This window comes from Engraulis encrasicolus, chromosome 6, assembly GCF_034702125.1.
Source record: "Engraulis encrasicolus isolate BLACKSEA-1 chromosome 6, IST_EnEncr_1.0, whole genome shotgun sequence".
NCBI lineage: Eukaryota > Metazoa > Chordata > Actinopteri > Clupeiformes > Engraulidae > Engraulis > Engraulis encrasicolus.
Window position 1 is genome coordinate 36,511,847 of NC_085862.1, and position 24,563 is coordinate 36,536,409.

The window sequence follows — 24,563 nt, forward strand, 5'->3', positions numbered from 1 at the left end:
GCACATGATAAAATCAATTTTTCATAGTTTTTAGCATATAGCAAATGCTTTTGTCCACCATGCAATGGTTGTGCACAATTCTCAGTTTTTTCGTACATTATCAATTGCTTTTGCCATATCACTCAAAAAGCTTTGTCACTGAATGCACTGAACTATCTCACACCCTGAAAAGGTGACCTAAGGTGACCTAGGCCCTAGGTCATAATTTAAGTCTTGACATGCAAAATGATTTACCAAGCTGTCATAATGTGTTAAGCACTGTATAATTTCCATCGTATTTTTGTCTATAAATGTGATCTGAATTGGTAAATTGCTCGTAAATTGACTCTCTCTAATCAAAACCAGTAGAAGGGAAAGAGAAAACAAGCATGCAATGCAACAATAGGCACTGTACTGCATTACATTACTCTATGCCTCATGTGCCCTTTATAATTACGCTCCAAGCTAAATGACAATATTTCCCTTGAATTTCACAAGACAGTAGGTGCACTTTATACAGTATCAGTGTATTGTTTCAAATGTATTTTACAGATCTATATTTTTTCACATGGTCCTGCAAGACAAGTGAAAAGGGGTGGTAGAGGGCGCATTTTGACTCCTCAACCGAGTTGGCTATTTTTTCCATTTTGCAAAGAGAAAACCTGTCAATAAATAGTTCATACTCTGAATGTACATCTAGTGCAATTTCATCTGAACAATAATATAAAGTCGAAGTTACAACATTTCCCATCCAATCTAAACAACATTTCGCTTCAGAAAAGATCCTCTAGAGTGTACTAGTCAATAGACAACATGACAAATCGATTTGACGAGTTTGTCCATACACTGACACAATGACTAACCATTCTGCTGGCACTGACACGTTCATTGACACAAAAAAGACAAACCAAGGGTTTTGAGCAAGAGACTTGGTTTTGCAGGTCATCCACAGTGTTTTGCCATTTGTTAAAGCTGTTGTGAGAATGAATATTATGTTTTACAAATTGCAAGAGATTCGAGAAATGTACAAAACTAATTGAGAAATACTGTAAACATAATAGCTGAAGATAATTAGCCTATTACACATGCCGCAAATTCCGTCATGAGTAACTCCCGTTGTGTGCATAACCATAGGAATTTAGACACCCAAAAGTGTAAAACATCCCTCACTGAAAAACTGCAAGAAGGCTTTCACTTAATGTTCCGAGTTTGTGCAAAGCGTGGCCCGTGGGTATTTATGCATACTGTGCAGTGTTGGGGACGTTGCGATCCGAAAAATGCAGAGCATGTTGGACGCAAACAAGGACCCTATTCTGCCTTTGTCAGAGGAAGACAGGCCGGGGCTACAGAGAGACGAGCCAGAGAACAAGCATCCTGTAGATCCGCTCTCCCCCTTCACCCTCCTCACCCCCCAGCCCTCCGCCACTCGCACTGGCCTACACCCGGGAGCGTGCGCGTGGGTGACAACCACCACTGACAGGGTTGCATAAGGTCAGTAACAAAACCAACTTGTGAGTCAAAGTTATTTTCTTTGCAGATTTTCTTGTTTTGTTTCCCCCCCCCCCGCCGCCACCATCCAGAGGTGTTTGAAAGAGACATTGTTTGTTCATGGCCTGTATCAGTATAGGCTGATGGGTTTGACAGTAGATGTGTTTTCTTTGCCCTACTGTGCAAGCACGAGTTGGCAGGTCAAGCCACACCTACGTATTTCCATTGCAGGCACTTACAATAATTCATTTACATACCCACCACATGCATGGGATTTAAGACATGCGCTCAAGTCCGCAGCTTATAAGTCACATGCACAAACTGGTGCCTATGATTCACGGCCATTTATTTCGTCTTTGTTTCACCCATGGCCTAAAGTGTGCAATATAATCCTCCAAATTTCACAGTCAAGAAAGTTGTACTTCAGCATGAGATGTTACAATACATGGATAACAGACAGACACAGACTGTATTGCATCTGAAGTCCGTTTTTTTTTTCTTTTCAAGGAACTTGGTTAAATCGAAGCTGTTTTTTTTCTTATGTGTTCCCTTCAAAAAAATGACCATGTCTCTTTCACTTTTCTCAGAGAAAAGAATGGAATCCCCCATTTCTCCCCGCCCGCCCACCTACCCACCCAACCCTTTATTATTATTATTTTTTTTTAAAGGTTGAGTACTGCAGCTGGAAGGTCTATTCAAAATACTGGCAATCGTGTATCAAAATAAAAATCAAAGGATGGCCACCAGTCATGCGGCATCTAACATCATGGGAGTAATAATTGTCGGGGATCAGGGGGGGGGAGAATGACACCATGCTTGCGATGTTCTCTGCCACCATGGGCAGGGTGGTTGCCATCGATGAGGCAGTTGGCACTAATTTTTAGTTCTATGGGAGTAGGAGGGTACAAATGAAACAAAGGGTCCAACTCAATATCTAACCTCCTGTCCTCTCCTTTTGCTTGTAGCCTAGTGATGCAAGACAAGACGTCATTAAAAATAAATGTCTTCTCTTATTCAATATCTCACAAAAACAAAATTCAAAGGTCGTTTTCTCATTTTCAATCGGGATGTTAAATGGGGAAAAGTCCTCAAAAGGTTGTCCCCCAAGGTTGACAGTCGGGAAACTTTCTTGTTTTCTCCACGAAGGTGGGGTATCAGCAAAGCACCAGGTTACAAGCAAATGGAGAGGACGGGAAGTTAGATATTGAGTTGGATCCAAGGAGGAGGGGGAAAAAAGAGACGTGCAGGATTACAGAGTGGGGAGGTCCCTTTTTAGGAGCTGCTCTCCTGGATGCAGATGATGGCCTTATCTGTTAGGAGCGTTTCTCCTAAATGCAGAAGATTGCTTTATTTTAATCCATAGGTGCTGCTCTGCTGCATGTAGGAGATAGGAGTGCGTGTGCGTGTGTGTGTGTGTGTGTGTGGAGTGAACCTTCTAGAATGTCCAGGAGATGAACCTTCTAGAATGTCCCGGAGATGAACCTTCTAGAATGTCCCGGAGATGAACCTTCTAGAATGTCCCGGAGATGAACCTTCTAGAATGTCTAGGAGATGTTCTCTTGTATGTAGAAGATGAACTCCATCTCCAGGGGCCCCTCGCCCTGCTGTGGTGTGCCAGCCTGGATGACTGGCGTCAGGGCACTGTCCAGGATCTTCATGTACTGAGTGGGGAGCGGCTGCCCATTGCTGCCTGCCAGGTAATGTGTCTGAGATGGGGCCATATAACAAGTCAAATTAGTTCAGCATTACAAAGAGGGGCAGATATGTTGCTCTTAGAGGACATCACAATGGATGCTCTCTAATGACAACTGAAACTCTTTACATGATTCATGATCTTCTTATTCCATTATTGGACTGTTGTAAGTGACTGTACACCTGTTTATAATTAACAGATTTGACTTTTCTGGATAAAGTATTGTCGTCTGATTACACAAACCTCGCTGCCTGGATCTGCTAAAGACATGAATGTTAAGTACAAATAACGTAAAATAAATAATAATTTAATTCTACATACTATACGCTTGACTGGCAAGTAAAACAATGGAGAGACATTTGATTATCTGCACATTTCAAATAGCAGGACTGTAGAGTACACTTTAAAATTGATGGCAACCCAAAGAAACCTCAGCTGGTTTGTGGGGTTCCCTGAAGAACCCCAAGGTTCCACAGAGAATCCTTAGGGCATCCGCACATCGGTCCCAACAGTCTCTGTCTCCTCCGACACAATTCCAACCCAAGCACCCAATCTCACCGCCGCAGAGAATGGATAGTCAATGGGTGGCTCCGACAAAAATAGAACTCCATGGACATTGGCGCCAGTGTGTGGGGTTCTATTGAAAACAATGGAATCTAACTTTTGCAGAGCAGTGCTCTGCACTTTGTCGGAGTGGGTGTGCGGAGGCCCTGAGTGGAAACGGAAATGGAAATGGAAGGGTTCCTCATAGAACCTTTAGAGGTTCTTCAGTTTGCCAACACTAATGCTTTTCTGGAGACCCTTCAAAAACCTTGGGGGTCTTCCAAGCACATGTGGGTTCATAGGGGAGCGGTTAGGGCTTCCCCCATGATGATGGCAACTGGGTGTTCTTAGAGGACCCTTTAGTTTCAGTGTATGTGTAGCTAAATATCAGGGAGTCTCTTACCCTCTGTGCCTCCAGGGTGACGCGCAGCCCCAGCTTGGCCATGCCATCCTCCTTCAGCAGCTTGAGATAGGGGCACAGTGCCAGGCAGAAGGCCCGCGCGAGCCTCTCTGTCAGCCGGCTATAGCTGGTGGGGTTTGCTGGTCTGTTGGCCTGCTTGTCCCGCTGCAGAAAGAACACCTGAAACGAGACCGGTTTCACACTGAGACCAAGTAAGCAAACGCAATAAAATGCTGGCCCTGCTGTGACCTAACAGTAGGGCACTGGGTTACTGCGCCGTTGACCCAAGTTTGATTCATTGGGTCATTTCCTGATCCTTCCCCGTCTCTCTCTGCCCACTCATGTCCTGTCTCTCCTCCACTATCCTGTCAAAAAATAAAGGCAAAAAGCCCTAAAAAAGCAATGAAGTGCTAGGTCCTATGAGAGGATACACTTATATAAGGATGATGGAGGCCTCGTAAGCCGAAACACGTAGGCATAAAGGGTTTTCTACCGAAAGAATAAAATATTGTCAATCTTAAGTGCCTTGGATAATTCTCTCTTATAATCTGGAATCCCCAAACCAAGGCGCATTAAGACAAGGGTTTACACCCATGCAGCACTCCAAAATGCCTGTTACTTTTTTTCCACCAACAATTTTCGAGATCTCTACTTTTCATATTTTGATATTGACAGTGGGCACAAGGGGCCATCTGCTAAAAACAAACCCTTAGAATGATCCAAATAACAATTTCTACACCCCCCTCTCATTGAGTCACTGGGACAAACTGCGCCACAGTGGACAAGGTCATTTCAAATAGAGCATGGCAAGAGAACAAAAACAAAGTGGTTGGGGTTGGCTGAGGCTGCCTCACGTGCACAAGGTACATGAGGGCATGGCACGGGTAAGATGTGTAGGAGAGAGCATGGCACACCGCTGTAACAAGACCTGAGTGAGGCCAGGTCACGCCTGTGAGCACAGGAGGGTCACACCTGCTACGCCACACAAAAGAGTGCAAGGATAAACATCCTGCTAGCTAGCGCTAATAGCCTTCTGCTGACAGATGCTACACGCCTGTATGATGACCTTCTACCGGTGACACGCAGTCTTAAATTCAGAATGACGAAGTGAATGATGCCACCGGAACACCTTAACCACAGCAAAAACATCAAATGGGAATTTTAGTAGTATTAGCATAGGTGCACTAATGTCATTGTCATCAAAAGGAGCTTCCTGCCTCCATGAGGTAACACATTTTACAACAATAAATGTTAGAACTATAGCATGCAGTGTGACTTTGCATCTGTTGAACCTCAATTCAAATCAAATCAATTCTACGATCTCCACAGTATTGCATATTGTGACTGCTGAAAAGGGTCAAAAGGTCAAGTCACCTCTGTCCAGCGGATGACCTTGCCGTTGGCTCTGTACTCGGAGCGCTGGAACATCTTGATGCTGGTGATGGACTCCATGGATTTGCCATCGATGGGGCTGGAGATTCTGGAGAAGAGCACAGCAGTCAGACAAATACAGTATGGAGAACAGAGAGGGATGCAGCTGAAAGTGCTATATGCTGATGTATTAGTGTGTTATTACTGCGATTATTAGTATTGTTGCCAGATTTTTAAAATTATGTGATGATTATGATGATGCTGATGAGGAGGAAGAGGAGAATAATGATGATGATTATCACTATTATGAAAAGCGTCTGCCATGGGTCTGCCATAACCTTTCTGAACGAGACTCCTCACCGACATAACGGACTGTTTGTGAGTCACTGTTAGGAGCTGCTCACCCTTTGTTGAAGCGTGGCTCCTGGTCTAGCCACTGAATGTAGACGCACTCCTGGTTGTCGGACTGGTCCAGTTTGCCGCAGCTGATGGTGAAGTCCTTCATCTCGCGCAGGGCACGCCGCAGCTCTACCATGCTCTCCATGGTGATCTGAACCATCAGGCCATCTGGATGACAGGTGGATCAGGGCTTAGAAATATCACACTTATACCAGAGATTCTTTAAGTATAGAGATATGCCAACATCATAGGTTTCTATGGGCACCTAACATGACCAAGTTCCGGTCTGCCTAAAGGGGCGTGCCATAATGCTCCTAGCATTGAATAGAACAGTCCTCAGGTCTGCCTAGGTCTGCCTAAAGGGGGATTTCCCCCCCAATAATAGAACCCGGAAACAATGGGCCAATGGAACCTCTCTCTCTCTACTCTCTCTGCTTATACCTGTGGATACACTTGTTTTGTTTACGCTGTGATTCTGATGCAATGTAAGATTTGCATTTGTAAAATAAAAATAAAAACAAGATCCAGAAAAAAATAATAACATCACAGAAGAATACGCCTCCATAAAGTCAGTTAAAGATGAAAAAATAGAAAAATGAAAATCAAGGAAGACCTTAGGGCATACTATGTAATTCACAATGATGGTGACAGGGAACTTGAACGTCTACTTGATCTGGAGACAGGAATGGAGACAATAAAAGACACATCACACAATATTACCTTCCACGATGCTTGATTTGGCAAGATATCCAGAGGATATTTTCAGAGCTCCACTAAACACAAAGAAGCAGGCACCAGTAACTGGAATAAATGAAAAACACATTAAATAAATCACAATAATGTTGAAGTCAAGCTGACCCCCAACACCTCTACTAGACTACTAGTCATGTATAAAGATCACTACATGCAGTTGCTGCCCTCTGGTGACTGCAGCTGGTAACAGCATTCGCTAAACATTGTGTTCAAAAGGGCTTTTTCAGACAGATGTGAAAATACAAAGCAAAAGAATACAAACATAAGAAGGGAAAAGGCTTTCAGGAAAATTAAACAGAGAAAATGAAAATGCCTTTCATGATGTACTACAAAGGCAAAAATGTACAATTAATAGTGGTGAACAATGCTTTTCATTTGCTCTCTTATTAGCAACAAGTAACACATTTCAATGAGCCACAGCACAAAGCAGGTGTTATGAAGTCAATTAACAGTCTAATCTCAATTTGAAAAAATAATGTAGCTAATGTCTTTTGCCTTGTGTAGTGCCGTTGCTGTATTTCAACATGCACTGTGATTAAATCTATTCACGAGTGGATATATCATTTTCTCTGGGGCTGTTGAGTCACTCTGTGTGTGAAAAGTGTGTGGGAGTGCAATGTAGTGCGTACTGTAGCATACCTCTTCGTGGCTTATTGTGGATGCTAATCGCTTGCGTCTGGTACTGGCCATTCTCGCTCTGGACACAGATCAGGTGGGAGTCTGCATTCTCATTAAAACATGCGCCCATGGCCAACACATGCTCATTGGACTTGTTCAAAGCCTTTAACAGCTGTGGATAAAGGCAAAAAAAAAGAAAAAACAGAATTAGGCAATTGAACATACTGTACTTTTTTTCTCTCATTTTAATACATTATACAGTAAGCATAACTGTATCAACTCATCAATAAGCAGAATTACAATGTTGGCACAATCAATGTTATCTTTATACACTAGTCTCACTGTTGTCACTTTTGAATACTGTAGAATGCCAGCATAATAATGACCGAGTTATGGTAATAACTTCAGACAACTGACTACGTCACCGACTGCCACCAACTTGGCATGTTTTGGTCAGAACAATGCCATCAGGTGAACGCAATCTACAGCATATAACACTTGATATTCAAATAATGACTGAGTAATAATGAATGCATTAATAAACAAACAAGTAATAAACAAAAATACATTAAATTAATTCAATTCAATTAATACAATTAATAATGACTGAGTAATTATTACTGCATATGAACATGTGCATCCATTTTATAGTAAGTATAAAGTGTATTTGTAGCATGGTAAGTGCTGATGTGTCGTACCTCGCTGTGGCGGGCTTTGGGTATTTTGATGCAGGTGCTACGAGCCTCCATGTCCACCATCAGTCCGGTCACCACCGGCAACGTGTAGCGGTAGAAACGGAAGTCCTTCAAGCCATACAGGGGACCAGGACACAAGGAACAAGACGCAGCCATACAGGGGACAAGGACACAGGGAACAAGACACAGCCATCTGATTTACAACTTCCCTCTTGCAGACACACTCAGGGACGCGCACACACACACACACACACGCATGCTCATGCAAACGCACACACACACACTCTCTCGCTCACACACACACAGACACAATCACACATACAAAGAGGATCTCTCTCTCTCTCTCTCTCTCTCTCTCTCTCTCTCTCTCTCTCTCTCTCTCTCTCTCTCTCTCTCTCTCTCTCTCTCTCTCTCTCTCTCCCACACACACTGAAGTTCAAAGACGGTCAAGATCAACGCAATGTCTCACCACAAGCAATCTCATGATGGTGTGGCTGGTCTCCCCGAACAGAGCCTTACGGAAGCGGACGCTGAACAGAGGACAAGGGTAAACTGCAGACAGGAGACAGTAAAATAAAGGGTCAGCTTGCAGGTGACTTTCCATCTAGCGAAGAGCTCCATTTAAGATTTGTTGTTTCAATCATAGTGAACACCATCGGGAGATTATAATGGAACTGGGGGAAATTTTTTTACGATTTAACTGAACCTACTGTCGCATGGACTGGTAGGATTAATATGACTACTGACTAAAGACAAGGATTGTCCAACAGCACAGCTCAGGTGAGGGGGGGCGCGGGGGCTCAGTGGGCTAAGGCAACATGCCACTAAACCAGGGACTTGGGTTCGAATACATTTCCAGATCCTTCCAATCTGTCTCCCATTCATTTCCCATAACATTCAATGTGCTATCCAAATAAAGTCATAAAAAGTCGGCCCTACCGTGGCTATAACGGTAGGGCCCTTTGCTACTACGCAGGCGACCCGGGTTCGATTCCACCCCGGGTCATTTGCAGACCCCTCCCCACCTCTCTCCCCATTCGCTTCCTGTCCACCTTTCATACTGTCCTATCATTTTTATTAAAAAGCAAAAACATTATAAAAAAAAACCCTGTTCAGGTGGTTTGTGTTGCCATTAATAACCCCTGACTCATCTATCTACATTAAACATCCTGGTCAAACACAGTCCTCTGACCACCATGATCTGGATAAATGACAAATCCTCACTGACACATTACACGCATTATTTGTTATGCAGCAGATATTTCTCCCCCAGAAGAGCAGAGAATCTGCAAACAGTGCAGATAACACACTGCACCAGAAGCCATTTTATGCTGCCAGGCAATAAGTGATCTGGCTCTGACACCAGCACCACCTGGACACCTAGGCTCAATCTGAAATATTCATTTGCTCACAGCATAGTGCACCAAACAACGCAGCTCCTGCTCTTTGCAGTGAACACGCCAACATTTTCGACACAACCCTGGATCTCTTAGTACCACAGTGCTAGACATGTAAGGAATCCAAATCATGTTTCTTACTGCCTCAGACAGGACAAACTTTTTAACAACAAACAAATTAGTCAAGCAAGCTGTTTGCCACTAAAGCTGGGCTTACACTGTGCGACTTTTGCCCCGATTTTGCCCCGATTTGGCACTCGCACGACTTTTTGAGAGTCGGGCCGATTTCTTGCTCAATCGCAGGTCAATCGTGAGTCTCTCATCGTGCAGTGTACATGGGGTAAGGACAAGCGATTTCGCCTCACGGTCGTGTAATCGCAGGGTCGCAAGAAAATCAAAACGGTTTGAAATTCTGGTCGTGGCTCGTGCGTAAATCGCACAGTTAAAGCAGTGCTACGACCCGATTTGACACTTCATATGTACAAATAAATAGGGCCGTGCGATTCGCTGTTGAGCGCGACCTCATCTCCACCTCAAGTGCGCATGTTACCTCCTCTGCAGACCGGGGAAACATGCCTGTCGCGTCGTACGGTGGAAGCATTTCGCTCGCATCCGACTGTCGGCTCGTATAGTGTGAGGACGTGAGTCGTGAGTTGTGAACTTTTAAACAGTGAAATTCCATCGTGCAGTGTGAGCAGAAGCTTAAGACCCACGAGTGAAAATATCGCACAGTGTATGCCCGGCTTTAGTGACCTGTCCCCTAAATGTCATTTCAGCAGATGTGTGAGGCAAACAACAAATTGTTCCTAACAAATGACTACCAGCGAAATCACCAAGAAGGAAAACAGAAACATTTACACCTGACCACATTGAAAAAACATGAAAACAGAGAGGCACTTACACCAGACCACATAATAAAAACGAAACCAAAGAGGAACTTACACCTGTACTCGGCCCCCAGGCGCAGCATGAGGCGCAGGGGGAAGGCGCGGGCCCAGGGGGTCTCGGCCCGCAGGATGAGCAGGCCGAAGAGGAAGGGCTGGCTGGGTAGCGGCAGGCCGTCCAGGGACTGGAAGGTGGGCCGCACGTACAGGAAGCCCGCGTGCTCCTTGCTGCCCAGCAGGCCGCGGCTGGCTGTGGAGTGGCTCAGGTGGCTGAGGACTTTGCCTACAGTCACGGAGGAGGAGAAAGGACATGCTGAGGAGTCCAGGAAAGACCAGGGCCCAACCAAGATGTCGTGGGTGACACTATAGGGTCTTTTCCACTGCCGGTTTCCTGGTAGGACTACAGCTCGACACAGCACGACTCGGCTGCCACTTTTTGCTTTTCGATTGGGCACAACACAGCTCAATCATAAAGCAGAAAGTGGTGGCCGAGTTGTGCTGTGTCAAGCTGTAGGCCTACCAGGAAACCGGCAGTGGAAAAGAGGCATATGAGGCCAAATGAACAGCTGAATTTAATTTTGAAAAACTAAAGGTTAATGTATCCATTATTTGTTTAAAATGAGATAAGAGTTAATGAAGGTAAAACTGCATTACTTATCGTAACTGCATTACTTATTATATCACTGAATCAACAGTACAACAACAGAGGTACTGTACATGTAAAGGTTAATGTAGTTAATGTACACACAAAGTATCCACTCCACTGTGCAGCAGTTACCAGTAAGTTACCATACGTTCATCACAGTAAAAGACCAATCTCCATCCACTCTCTGCTCCAATGTACAGTAGTTACCAGTGAGGGCGTCTCGGTAGAGCTGGATGAAGTGGCTGAAGATGTCCCGGGGAAAGGTCTTCTCGTCAGGCAGGCACTGCAGCAGCACCACCACCTCCGCCTGGCCCACTGCATGCATCCCCTTGGACATGATGCACCAGCACCTCCTGTTCACATCTGAACACACAACAGCCTCCAGTTGAAGTTGGTCTCAGGGCCGATGAAATGGTCACCATAAGAGCCCTACAATATAGCAGTAATCGGTAACGCTTTATTTTACGGTACAGTATTTACTATGTACTTTCTGGGTAACAACTGGGTAACAGAGAGAAATTACATGGTACCTAGAATGTAAAAAGGTGGTAATTATGATGTAAATACTATGTAATTACAGGGGAAAAGCTCAAAACTTACCATGAAACTACACTGTGTATTTTCTGGGTAACAATTGGGTAACAGAGAGAAATTACCCAATTGTTATCCAGAAAATACACAGTGTAGTTTCTGGGTAACAATTGGGTAACAGAGAGGAATTAGATGGTGTATAAAATTTAAAAGGGGGGTTACTACAAAGTAAATGCTATGTAATTAAGAAGAAAATATCTCATGAATTACTATGAAAGTACGGTGTATTTTCTGGGTAATTATTGTTTGATGGCAATTTAAAAAAGGATGAAAGTACTACCTATTTACCTGTTTGTTTTACAGCAATACCACATTTCTGGATGGTAATTACACAACTCCAAAGTCAGAACTTACAAGGGAATTGCCCCAGTATTTCATTGTAGTTACTGTGTTTATCACCATACATACCCATGTATTGCATGGGTAAATGTGGTACTTACCTGACAAAACAATTGCTGGTGTCACACATTGCCATTGGGCTTTATCTTCATTCTTGTAGACATTGAGTCAAAAGTGTTTGGTAAGTACATGGTAGGTTTCTGCACTGTTACCAAGTAACATATATTTATTTACAAGGTAAAGAAGGGGAAACTGTACTGTAAAGTAAAGCGAATGCTCTTACCAAAGTATTACCAATTTCTTACCAAGTAATTAAACTTGTTTCATAAATCATGTAAGTACATGGTAAGTTTCTGCACTGTAACCGAGTTACAAATATTCAGCTACCAGGTAAAGAAGGGGAAACTGTACTGTAAAGTAAAGCGAATGCTCTTACCAAAGTATTACCAATTTCTTACCAAGAAAATAAACTTGCTATGGTAAGTATCTGCACTGTTACCAAGTAACAGATATTCAGTTACTAGGTAAAAAAGGGGAAACTGTACTGTAAAGTAAAGCGAACGCTCTTACCAAAGTATTACCAATTTCTTACCAAGAAAATAAACTTGTTAGGCCTATATATCATGTAAGTACATGGTAAGTATCTGCACTGTTACCAAGTAACAGATATTCAGTTACCAGGTAAAGAAGGGGAAACTGTACTGTAAAGTAAAGCGAACGCTCTTACCAAAGTATTACCAATTTCTTACCACACAATTAAACTTGTTTCATATCATATAGGCCTAAGTACATGGTAAGTATCAGCACTGTTACCAAATTACAGATATTCAGTTACCAGGTAAAGAAGGGGAAACTGTTCTCATAGGACTCTGTGTTAATTGCTAGCATGGAGGTAACATTTGCACTGATGTAGTCAGAGAACGGCAGGAAGTACAGGAGAAAGGTATAACCCAATAACTTAACTCAAGGGGAAATGTAATATGAGCTCATTTCCAAACATGGGACAGTATCACTTTAACATCCGAGTTGGCAGCAGATATAAAGACTCATCAGACCAGGCCTACATTTTTTACAATACAAGACTAGAGAAAGTATTGCCTGGACTGTTTCTGCTGCCAACTCGGATGGCTGCCTTGTTCCACACACACACAGGTGCATATATTTTATTATTATTATTATTATTATTTCATTCCAGAATTCCTGCTGCCCGTTCTTCATTTCCATTTTCATGAATATCACTTTCCAATTTCTAGGTATTATGACAGCACACATTGCAATTTTCATCAATGAAAAAAAATGAAAAGGGGGATTTTCTCCATGATCCTCAATTTTTAATTTAGAAACAGTCATTTTTAGCTGCAAAACTTACTATGTTCATGTAACCCAGTTGACAAATGCATATTAAAAACGTATTAGTTGATTAAATAGCATAAATAGTAAAATGGGATAATAAATAGTGATAATACTGATAAGGCAATTCATGAATGAAGGTTTGGTATCCTTAAAAACACGATTAACATAGCAGGACTTTTACTGTGACAGTTACGTTATGGGACTTTTATTTTGACATGCGTTTCCACGCATTCAGCTTTCCCTGGAGCCGTTCCAGTCAGTTGAGCTGAGAAGAGGTAGAAAGCTGAAGGAAAGACTTCGTTTCTTCGGCTCCACCTTGGAGCTTGATATTGATAGAAAATTAATTCTAAGTTAAAGATACCTACTTCTAAGTTTCATTTTGGACCACCGAGCGACCTGCTCTGTAAATCTTTTGTGTTTTGAAGAGCAAGAAGCTGCGCTTCGTCGTGTATTGTTTCTGTTGAATCGTCTCGGTAAGGCAACCACCTGTATTTTCCCTACGGATGTAACTTGAGTGTTATTGCTTATCACTGTGAAATACTTAGGTGAAACCTCAGAATTGTATTTTGTTTTGTTAATACTTGTTGTGTTTAGTGTGAAAAGGGTATATTTTGGTTGAATTGAGTATAAGTTTAAAGCTTGGAATGAGCGGCCTGTAATTCACATGCTTGTGATCACGCACCCAGCAAGTGCGAGGGGAGAGGTCTGAACAAGTCCTCCTGATCATTACTGTGCTCGGCAATATCTGTGTGTAATTCCCGCGGTTTCAGTACCGAGTGATGTTTTTCATAGTATTCATCCTGTTATTTGATAATGGTTATGTAACTGAATGGTATGCAATGCTTTTCAGTATAAGTGAAGTGTATGCGGTTTGCATATATTTTCCTTTGAGAAGATTGATATTGTTGTACAACCAGAGGTGGAAAGAGTACCGAAAATTGTAGGCCTACTCAAGTAAAAGTAGGCTATCTTTAGGCTACTTTGCCTAAATCCTGCTCGAGTAAAAGTAAAAGTAGGCCTACCTATCTAAAAATCTACTCAAGTAAAAGTAAAAAGTACTTCACTTAAAAATGCAATTTGAGTAAAAATACTTAGTTACATTTAATTAGCTTTTCTAGACAATGTAATGTTTTATTTTTCTTGAATATCGTCCTCCATAACCTCTATCTCTTGCTTGGCACCAGCCATCATCCAATACATTGATCCAAGATAGTACAATAGTGAAAATGCTGTGTGCCATCCTGCATCATCTTTCATTTCCGGCAGATTGTGGCATTATTTTGCGTGGCATTTTGTCTATTTTTTTACTCAGTACTCAGGCCAGGTTCCAGTGTAATTGAGTTAACAACTTGGGTCAAAATGTACTCAAGTACTAGTAAAAGTATTAATTTTAAAAACTACTTAAAAAGTTCAAAGTACTCATAAATGCTACTCAAGTACAATACTTGAGTAAATGTAATTAGTTACTTTCCACCCCTGTGTAGGCCTACAACTAATTTAAGTTTAAACTGTTTGAACTGATATTTGATAAGAAATGTGAACATTGTCCTGTGTACATGTGTAGCTTAACTAAGGGTATGGTTACACAGGTGAAGTTTTTTGGACCTGGATTCCGCTGTGGATTGATGACTGCGTTTGATGGCGAGCCACCCACCCCATTGAGTCGGATCCTGTCCTGTGTCATTGTACGTGGCGCATATGTGGTAGGGTTGTGACCTGCCTGTGTCACAACAACACTGACTGACTGACTTGAGTTGTTACTTTAACGGTTTACAAACTGAACTAAGGCCTTGAACTGAACGGAACTACTATAAAGGAACTACTTTTTCTTTTTTTTTCTTGAACAACTGAAAGGAACTCTTTTCTCTTTGAGGATTTAAAGGACTGATTTAAAGATGGCCTCTCAACGTCATTTGATTAATATTGCTGTGTTCCCCATTGTTATTGAATGTGTTACGCGTTGGTCCTGTTTTAAAAAACGTTCTGGTTGCTTTGTTTCAAGCCGTTTTTGAAAGCCAGCAAGGTGGCTTGTGGAGAAACGAGAGGGTGTTCCGTGTTTCTCGTGGAAATGCGTCTCTGATTGGCTCACTCTTCCAGCTCTCGTGGAAATGCGTCTCTGATTGGCTCAGTCCTCCTGTTCTTGGAGCGAATGTAATGGGAAACAGAGTCGCCACTTCCCCGGGTGGTACTGCACTATAGGGGCGCCAACGGAGGCGTGCATACTCCATTCAGGGCTGTGCTCTTTCGACAGCGACCCCTAGGCGAGCTGCAGGCACGGAGCAACCAGAGTGAACCTGCTCTATGGATGAGGCTTTGTGCTGTGTGTGTACCTGAGAGTAGCAGCCAGCTGATAGCTAAGCTAAGCTAGATTTCGGGCCACCAGACGTTGCTTGTATTGAAAACAAGCAGAAAAAAATTGCTCGACATGTTTTTAGAAAAATGGGTCGACATAAACCTTTGTGGCCAACGCCTTCTTTCGACGTGACGAAACACAGAAAGGCTTTCGTGATTCGCTCGTTTCTCTGCATTATTTATGTCAATTGGGAAACACCGGGAAACACAGCCAGGCGAGGTGACGCACCGCTATGAGAGCCTTGCAAGTGAGTTTAACTTGGGCTGACCGTCCGATCTTCAAAAGGAGTGAGTAAAATTGTGTTTAATCGGAAGTTGGCCTTTAAAGGACTGTTCCCAACTTTTGGAAAATAGACAATTACTCACTTTTGAAGGACAATTCATTTTATTTTATTTTAAAGGGTCAATTCTTTTCTTTTATTTTGGGAATATGTACATATTTTCTACCTTGCACCTTTTAATCGAGAGTGTGGTGTGATCCGGCTAAACCCACAATATACAATAAAAAAAATGATTTCCACAATAATGCTTTGATTTGCTTTTGATGTATTTTTTTCCCTTCTTTACCTGGTAAATGAATATCTGTAACTCGGTAACAGTGCAGAAACCTACCATGTACTTACATGATATATGAAACACGTTTACTTTCTTGGTAAGAAATTGGTAATACTTTGGTAAGAGCGTTCACTTTACTTTACAGTACAGTTTCCCCTTCTTTACCTGGTAACTGAATATCTGTAACTCGGTAACAGTGCAGAAACTTACCATGTACATGTACTTACATGATACATGAAATAAGTTTAATTGCTTGGGTAAGAAAATTGGTAATACTTTGGTAAGAGCGTTCGCTTTACTTTTACAGTACAGTTTCCCTTTCTTTACCTGGTACTGAATATCTGTTTACTTGGTACAGTGCAGAAACTACCATGATATACTTACCATGTACTTACAGAGATATATAACAAGTTTTTTTCTGGTAAGAAAATTGGTAATACTTTGGTAAGAGCGTTCGCTTTACTTTACAGTACAGTTTCCCCTTCTTTACCTAGTAACTGAATATCTGTAACTCGGTAACAGTGCAGAAACTTACCATGTACTTATACTTACATGATACATGAAATAAGTTTAATTGCTTGGTAAGAAATTGGTAATACTTTGGTAAGAGCGTTCGCTTTACTTTACAGTACAGTTTCCCTTTCTTTACCTGGTAACTGAATATCTGTTACTTGGTAACAGTGCAGATACTTACCATGTACTTACATGATATATAACAAGTTTATTTTCTTGGTAAGAAATTGGTAATAGTTTGGTAAGAGCGTTCGCTTTACTTTACAGTACAGTTTCCCCTTCTTTACCTAGTAACTGAATATCTGTAACTCGGTAACAGTGCAGAAACTTACCATGTACTTACATGATACATGAAATAAGTATAATTGCTTGGTAAGAAATTGGTAATACTTTGGTAAGAGCGTTCGCTTTACTTTACAGTACAGTTTCCCCTTCTTTACCTAGTAACTGAATATCTGTAACTCGGTAACAGTGCAGAAACTTACCATGTACTTACATGATACATGAAATAAGTATAATTGCTTGGTAAGAAATTGGTAATACTTTGGTAAGAGCGTTCGCTTTACTTTACAGTACAGTTTCCCCTTCTTTACCTGGTAACGGAATATCTGTTACTCGGTAACAGTGCAGAAACTTACCATGTACTTACATGATACATGAAATAAGTATAATTGCTTGGTAAGAAATTGGTAATACTTTGGTAAGAGCGTTCGCTTTACTTTACAGTACAGTTTCCCCTTTTTTACCTGGTAAATAAATATATGTTACATGGTATCAGTGCAGAAACCATGTACTTACCAAACACTTTTGACTCAACGGCTACAAGAATGAAGATAAAGCCCATGGCAATGTGTGACATCAGCAATTGTTTTGTCAGGTAAGTACCACATTTACCCATGCAATAAATGGGTATGTATGGTGATAAACACAGTAACTACAATGAAATACTGTTCCTTGTAAGTTCTGACTTTGGAGTTGTGTAATGACCATCCAGAGCAGCACATTAACCTAGTAATTAAATGTGGTATTGCTGTAAAACAAACAGGTAAATAGGTAGTACTTTCATCCTTTTTTAAATTGCCATCAAACAATAATTACCCAGAAAATACACAGTGTAGTGTCATGGTAAGTTTTGAGATTTTTCCCTCTAATTACATAGTATTTACATCGTAATTACCCCCCTTTTTAGATTCTAGGCAGGCCTACCATGTAACTTCTCTCTGTTACCCAGTTGTTACCCAGAAAGTACATAGTAAATACTGTACCGTAGAGAGAAGTTACATGGTACCTAGAATGGAAAAAAAGGGGGTAATTACGATGTAAATACTATGTAATTACAGGGGAAAACACAAAACTTACCAAGAAACTACACTGTGTATTTTCTGGATAACAATTGGGTAATTTCTCTCTGTTACCCAATTGTTACCCAGAAAATACACAGTGTAGTTTCACGGTAACTTTTCAGTTTTTTCCTCTATAATTACACAGTATTTACATCGTATTTACCCCCTTTTTACATTCTAGGTACCATGTAATTTCCCTCTGTTACCCAGAAAGTACATAGTAAATACTGTACCGTAAAATAAAGCGTTACCCAGTAATCCTATATGATTAGTAAGAATCTGGGTGGTGTCGCACGAATAGACCAAGCACAACATGAGCAATTCCAGCAACGGAAGTAATTGACTTTGTATTGAGTCAAAAGCTATTCGGGCGACTAGAGGTGATTCGCGCGGCAGTTTGTGGTTGGACTTGAGCTAATGTTATGCAAATTGGCTATGTAATAGCCACCACAGCCAATGGGAAATTTGGAATGCTTGCATTCCGCTTTTAACGGACATACTCTTTCGCTTCTATCGCTCGAATAGCTCTTACTGCACCGTCTAGCTATTCCCCGTCGCTTGATATTATTGCTGCCGGTGTAATCCCCCCTTTAGACTACTAGTGCTTTCTGGCATCCCCATTTCAGGTTAAATTGCTCTTAAGCAAGGCATCTAACCTCAGATTGCTCCATTGGGGTGGATCATGTACCTAAAATAACCTTAAATTGCTCCGGATGAGGGCACAAGCTATTTTCATGTCATAATGTAATACAATATTCAGGATGACTGAGGAATTTTACCTTGTAACAAGAAACTTAGCAATTTGTTACAATGTACAAATCACAACTGTAAAAATGTTTTTTCATTCACCTTTTGGTTGCATAAATATCTGCCAAGTCAGTAAGGTGTCTGAAATCACTTTTAGTCATCAATGAGAAGTCTAATCAAGGAAACTAAGTTTAAGTTTAAATGTACTGGTTAAAAATGACATGTTACGGTATTAGTGTTTAGAATAACACATCAAAAAGTGTGCTTGAATTGTTAACCTGGTTTGAAGTAATTGAATTTCTTCTAAGATGAAAGTTCAAATACACTGCACACTGCTTACTGATCTTTTTTTCTTTACAAAATAAGAAAAAAGAACAGTAAGCAGTGTGCAGTGTTTTCTGAACTTTCATCTTTGATCAACTTTTCCTGCCTCACACCTGCACCTGAAGGCTCTACACAAGGCCTCTTTTGAACTCTAAATGAATTTGGCAGTGGAAGATGGTGTGTTATGCAAGAAAGTGAATAATTCCATAGGTGCTAGACAGAGCCGTGACGTACAGTTGATGAGCTTGACCATGGCCAAGAGGTTGGCGTTGAGGACGAAGACCAGCGGCTCTGCCCTGCCCCCCTCCAGCTCCCCCATCAGGGCGGTCTCCGAGGGCCTCTCCTCCACCGTGTAGTCTGCAGCAGGGGGGAGGAGGAGGGGAAGAGGGAGAGAGGGAGAGAGGGAGGGGAAGAGAGGGGTGAAGGGAAGGAGACAGAGAGATCCAAGATTCAAGATTCAAGATTATTTTTATTTGTCCCGCAGGAAATTTGTCTTGGACATCACAAAGCTGCTGCATACAACACATAACACATAACTCCCAACACCTAACAAGAAACAACAAAACAAACAAAACACAAATAACAAAACATAGACTCAATAAATAAATCAAAGTTCAGTACTGAAGTGCATAATGGGTGTATCCATAGTATCCATATTAGCATTACTAGGCAGATGTTAGTTAGCGGCTTGAATTTAGTAGGCAGGACAAGGAATAGAGCAGAATTGAGCAGGGAAGTAAAGAAGGAGTTGAGAAAGAGTAGGAGAAGGAATGAAAGAGAAGAGAGGGAAGGGGAAGAGTACAGGAATAAGCCGACAGGACAGGACGTGAAGTTAAACATAGTAGTAGAAGAGTAGGACTGGAAGGGAAGAGAGGGGAAGAAAAGAGAAGGGGTTGACAAAAAAGGCTAAGGACAAGCTGGATGTCCAAGACTGCTTATATAACTGAGGTGTTACTGCGCAGTCCGCCACTCGGGGCTTGAACTCGCCACCAACCAGTCAACTTTACAGTTCGGGCATGGCAGGCACACTATGATACCGCTGAGCTAAAGGACCATTCCAATTGCTCAGCGCTACTCATACATGGATTTTGAATGTTTATCAACACGGTGTTATGAGGAGGGGCAAGACACTGGCAGCCAACCACGTGAGCTAATTTTTTGACCGACAGCGGTTTCCAACAATCAGAGGTCGAGTTGCGCAGTCAGGTTATAAACAAATTTTAGAACCTGTGTATACTGTGGGCTTCTGGATGGAGGTTTACTAACGTTCCATGCCACACACTGCTAGTTGGCCTCTGTTACACTTGGTTCATGAAAACAAATCTGCAGCATAGTCTAAGTGAACTAAACCCCTGGAACATAGCCTAAGACAGGAATTCTATTATAGTTAAGAAAACTCTATATAAAAAAAATATTCCAGAATAATTTCATGATCAACCCCTGTGTTTCTCTACCCTGCTTTCCCTGTGCGTGCCATGCTCATACTTACCTCCCTTGACTCCAGTGGATGTGAGGATGGGAGGAAGGCCCTCAGATGGAATGAGGTTGGAAGAACTGCCAATGGGGCTCCCCACCAGAGCACCCATACCCCAGCCAGACGGGCTATCCACCTCCTGGTAATGACAACAACAACAACAACAACAACAACAACGGAGGAAGGTGAATCTTTTTTTCATTACCGTAGTTTATTTATTGCTTTGGTGTAAGGTTCATTTATTGCTTTATTGTTCTTTAGAATGTGTGCTAATATTAAAATATGCAGTATCAGATAGTCAAGTCACATTAATTTTCTACTGTGCAGCAAAATCTAAACCAGCAGTGCCGTACAGGGGAGCTACTGTAAGAATTATGACGACTGACAAGGACCGCAGACAAAAAAAGTGTTGGCTAGGTAAAAGCTTGAGACAGAGAATGCCTAGAAAGAAATACAATGACGTGAAATAAATAATAACAATAAAAACAGGATAGGAGATAAAGTCTCCCCACCTCTACTCCTGTCCCCATCAATGAGGGCCTGCTGGACTGGGAGGAGTTGGGGGGTCTGTGATCTGGGGTCCCAGGAGAGTCTCTGACGTCCGGGTCGGGCAAGAGGCCATCCGCAAACCACACACGCCTCTGGTCTTTGGCTACCGGTCCTGTACGAGAAGAAGAAGAAGAAGAAGAAGAAGAAGAAGAAGAAGAAGAAGAAGAAGAAGAAGAAGAAGAAGAAGAAGAAGAAGAAGAAGAAGAAGAAGAAGAAGAAGAAGAAGAAATGGACAGACAAGCTGAAAAAATATGTAGAAAATTTGCAATACCTCTTTTATGTTTTTTAACCTTCCTTGGTTGGCTTGTTTGTTTGTTACCAACCTAACTCAAAATGTTATAGACAAATTATGCTGAAAATCGGGGTGGATCAGAATCTGCCTAACTGGTTCGTTTTTGTCAATGATCCAAGTAGAATTGAGCCGTCTATTGAGTTGTTTGATGGTGATCCATGGGGAACTGAGCTGAGCTGTCTTGAGCGGAGGGCATCTACACTCTGTTTGCCCTTAAAGTTTTTAACAGAATTTCAAATACAAAAAACTACAATGTTAACCTTGGAGGCAACAAATGCATGCTACATAATGGGTTTTTTTCCTAATGTATGTCACCAATGTTATCAAGGTTACCAATACTCACTGTTCATGAGAGTGAAGTGGCAGCTGACACAGACACGGCCCTCCTTCCCATCCAGGTGTGTCAATCGGCACCTCTGATCGCAGCACACCACACAGAACACCTGCAGGCCACAAACACAAGACAACAAAATATGTGATACACACATAATACACCCGCCGTACGTACACCCACACCAAAAACACAGGTTCACAACACACACACACAAGGACACACACGCACACATAAGTGCTTATGCTAATCCACAGGATTTAATAATACAAAAAGGAGCCACCAGCCCCAAGAGTATTTGAGCTGCATTGTTCTGCGTAATTAACTGGGCAAAGTGGGGCTTGTTATCGGGTGGCTTGTGGCTTGGTGACGTGTCACACAGCACTGACCTTCCCGCAGGCTCTGCAGTGGTGTCTCCTCTTGGTGAAAGTGAACTTGGCCCCGCACTTCATGCAGGCCGGGGCCTGGGAGTCCGGCACCCACACAGGGGCCACCTCTCCCAGGGAGCTGGGCGATGGAGTGCCCGTCTCGGGCCCCAGGCTCACGGCCGCCGGGTGGTCGTTGTCGGGGCTGGGAGTAGCCGAGTAGTTTGCTGCACCAACACCACCATCACCACCACCACCACCTGCATCGCCTCCGACGCCTCCTCTGAGACTGCTTCTTAGGTCTGCCGCTGCTTCCTTCTCAGCTTTGGTGACGAAGGGCAGCTTCAGGACTTTGGCCTGGGCCTCCAGCATCCGGGGGGGCCGGAGGTGGCTGTGGTGGTCGTGCTCTTGCTCACCTCCGGGCGGATTGTCCACGGGCAGCACCACGGAGGCCAGCCCCCCCACCACCACGGCCTCGTGCTCCTCCGAGGTGGGAGTCTGCTCCAGCCCGCTGTCGTGCTCTTGCTCTTCCACCTCCTTCTCCTCGATGACCGAGTCCTCCTTCAGGCGTGGGATCTGGGGCCAGCCGCCGCCGCCATCACGCTCCTCTCCCAGCGTCTCGCCCGAGTCCCGCAGGGTGGTGTATCCAAAGTGCCTCTCCCCCCACATCGACAGCGTGGTCACCGCTTGTCTCATGGTGTCGGCTCTGCTCAGCTTGGCTCGGGCAAGGGCAAAGGGCGAAAACAAACAACTCACATCCTCTTCTTCCCAAACTGCTCTTTACCTACCGCTCGCTCACCATTGGACCGCCTCACGCTTCAGTGTCAGGAGTGGTGGCCGATGGCGCGCTATGGGGAATTCATTGTGTTTTTTGCAGGCTTTTCAGGTGGATGTACAAGCTGAAGGTTTTCACGTTTATGAGTCTGGCGTCAGTGGGATCCATGTTGGTGTGGTGCATACAAGGGTAAATCAATTCACTTCTCCGAGTTAAATGTTGGACGTCACTTTTCCCCCATCAAATTCACCAGAATTCTGCCAACAACAAAAAAACACACAAAGTCCACATCACAATGGTGACATCACTGTTGATATTCCTGCAGACCAGATGGAAATCTCATCCCCCTCTTTCTTTCAGCAGACTCCCCCCTCTCTCCTCCAGCATCCTTTATCTCCCCACCCTAGAGACAGCCCATCACTTTTTTGCTCACTCATCTCTCAATCTCCCTAAGAGGCGTGCGTTAGCCTAGAAGCACTCGTCAAACATGCATACCACACACTATCCTACAACTGTCCGTGTTTGGTAATTCTGCTGAGTTTGCGAGTGTTCTTTCCCGCAGCTGCAGTAAAGCTGGGTGCTGCTACTCAGCCTCGGTGCCGTAAGACCAATCATGGGGTTGCTGTTGTAGCCTATACGGTCCATGATCCCACTGCAGTAACAACGACGGCGAACGGATGCCTTGTCATATTCAACATGTTTAATTACAATGTCGATACGAAACACACTACACTGCGTTCCTGTCTGTCTCCATTATGCTACAGAACGTAAGGGACACTCAAAGCATCCGCAAGGATTCATGACAATTTCATATGAAAACACTAAGGTAACATCATTAAGCTAAGATATCACGTCACTTCAGCTTTTCAGCTCGGCTCAGAGCTGGACGCCAAACCAGACAGACACGCACTATTCCAAGCCATAACCGCTATATTGCCCCATAACTACAATTAACTTCGGAATATGATTCCACCGATTAAAACTGCCGCCTCTTCATTTCATGAAATTAACTGAACTGCATTGCAGACTCCTTATTCTTCGTCCAGTCCCCTCCCGTGGTCACATTACCATGCCATTGTATTACAGCTCAATGTTGGGCACACAGCGTTGTCTTTATTAGAAGATCACAGGCAAATGCCAGCCAATTTTTTTACGCGCGTGTAATTAACTGGCGCACGTGTGGCGGCACCTCGCACCGTGATGGCAATTAATGGCCATATCGACCACTGAATACGGCAATGCGACAATTTGTCAGTCGTACCTCTTTGGGAAGCATTTCAATCGTAGTCGCATAGACCATGACATTTGACACCAAACAATTCCAAAATATTCGAGAAAAAAAGGCCTAGAGATTTCTAGTGATTTTTAAATAGGAGTGGCACGGTTTAGTGCATGCTAGTTCAAACCGTAGAACGCCATGTGGCAAAATAGCCTTTGGCATACTGAACATTTGCGAAACCATCTGTTAAAATCTCAAATAACGCATCTACTGCTTACCCGAGTCTCCTTCGTTTGTCCAGCAACCTAGCGCTTCAGAGCAGACGAATGAATTGTGCATTTGCAGTGGCGACAAACCAAAACACCTGACGGAGAACGTTCACATCACAAGCCCTCCCACCACATTTCGCAGGCTACGCTGAGCCGAGTCGTGCAGTGCCGTCTGAATTTCTACTTCTGCTGAATACCTCTCCTGCACCGCTTAGGTGAGACGGCAGATACTCCAGTGGTCGCTCTAATTGACAGTCCGCCTTGGGACATTGGTTTCATGTACTGGCCTGAAATGCATGGTCATGC

The 24,563-nt window shown here is 43.0% G+C and overlaps 1 protein-coding gene across 1 annotated transcript; it reads right to left on the bottom strand.

Annotated features, from left to right (window-relative positions):
• Positions 1-2,866: 2,866 nt before the first annotated feature.
• On the bottom strand, positions 2,867-24,537 carry zfyve9b (zinc finger, FYVE domain containing 9b). The gene is made up of 16 exons (XM_063201435.1): positions 24,267-24,537; positions 22,019-23,026; positions 21,642-21,741; positions 20,970-21,118; positions 20,473-20,596; positions 19,218-19,340; positions 11,074-11,229; positions 10,279-10,503; positions 8,409-8,491; positions 7,943-8,047; positions 7,266-7,416; positions 6,594-6,674; positions 5,879-6,041; positions 5,478-5,583; positions 4,107-4,283; positions 2,867-3,173 (listed from the first exon to the last, which is right to left on the bottom strand). The coding sequence occupies exons 2-16, from the start codon at positions 22,688-22,690 to the stop codon at positions 3,012-3,014; spliced, it is 2,577 nt and encodes an 858-aa protein (XP_063057505.1). The 5' UTR covers positions 22,691-23,026; positions 24,267-24,537; the 3' UTR covers positions 2,867-3,011.
• Between the last annotated feature and the right edge of the window lie 26 nt (positions 24,538-24,563).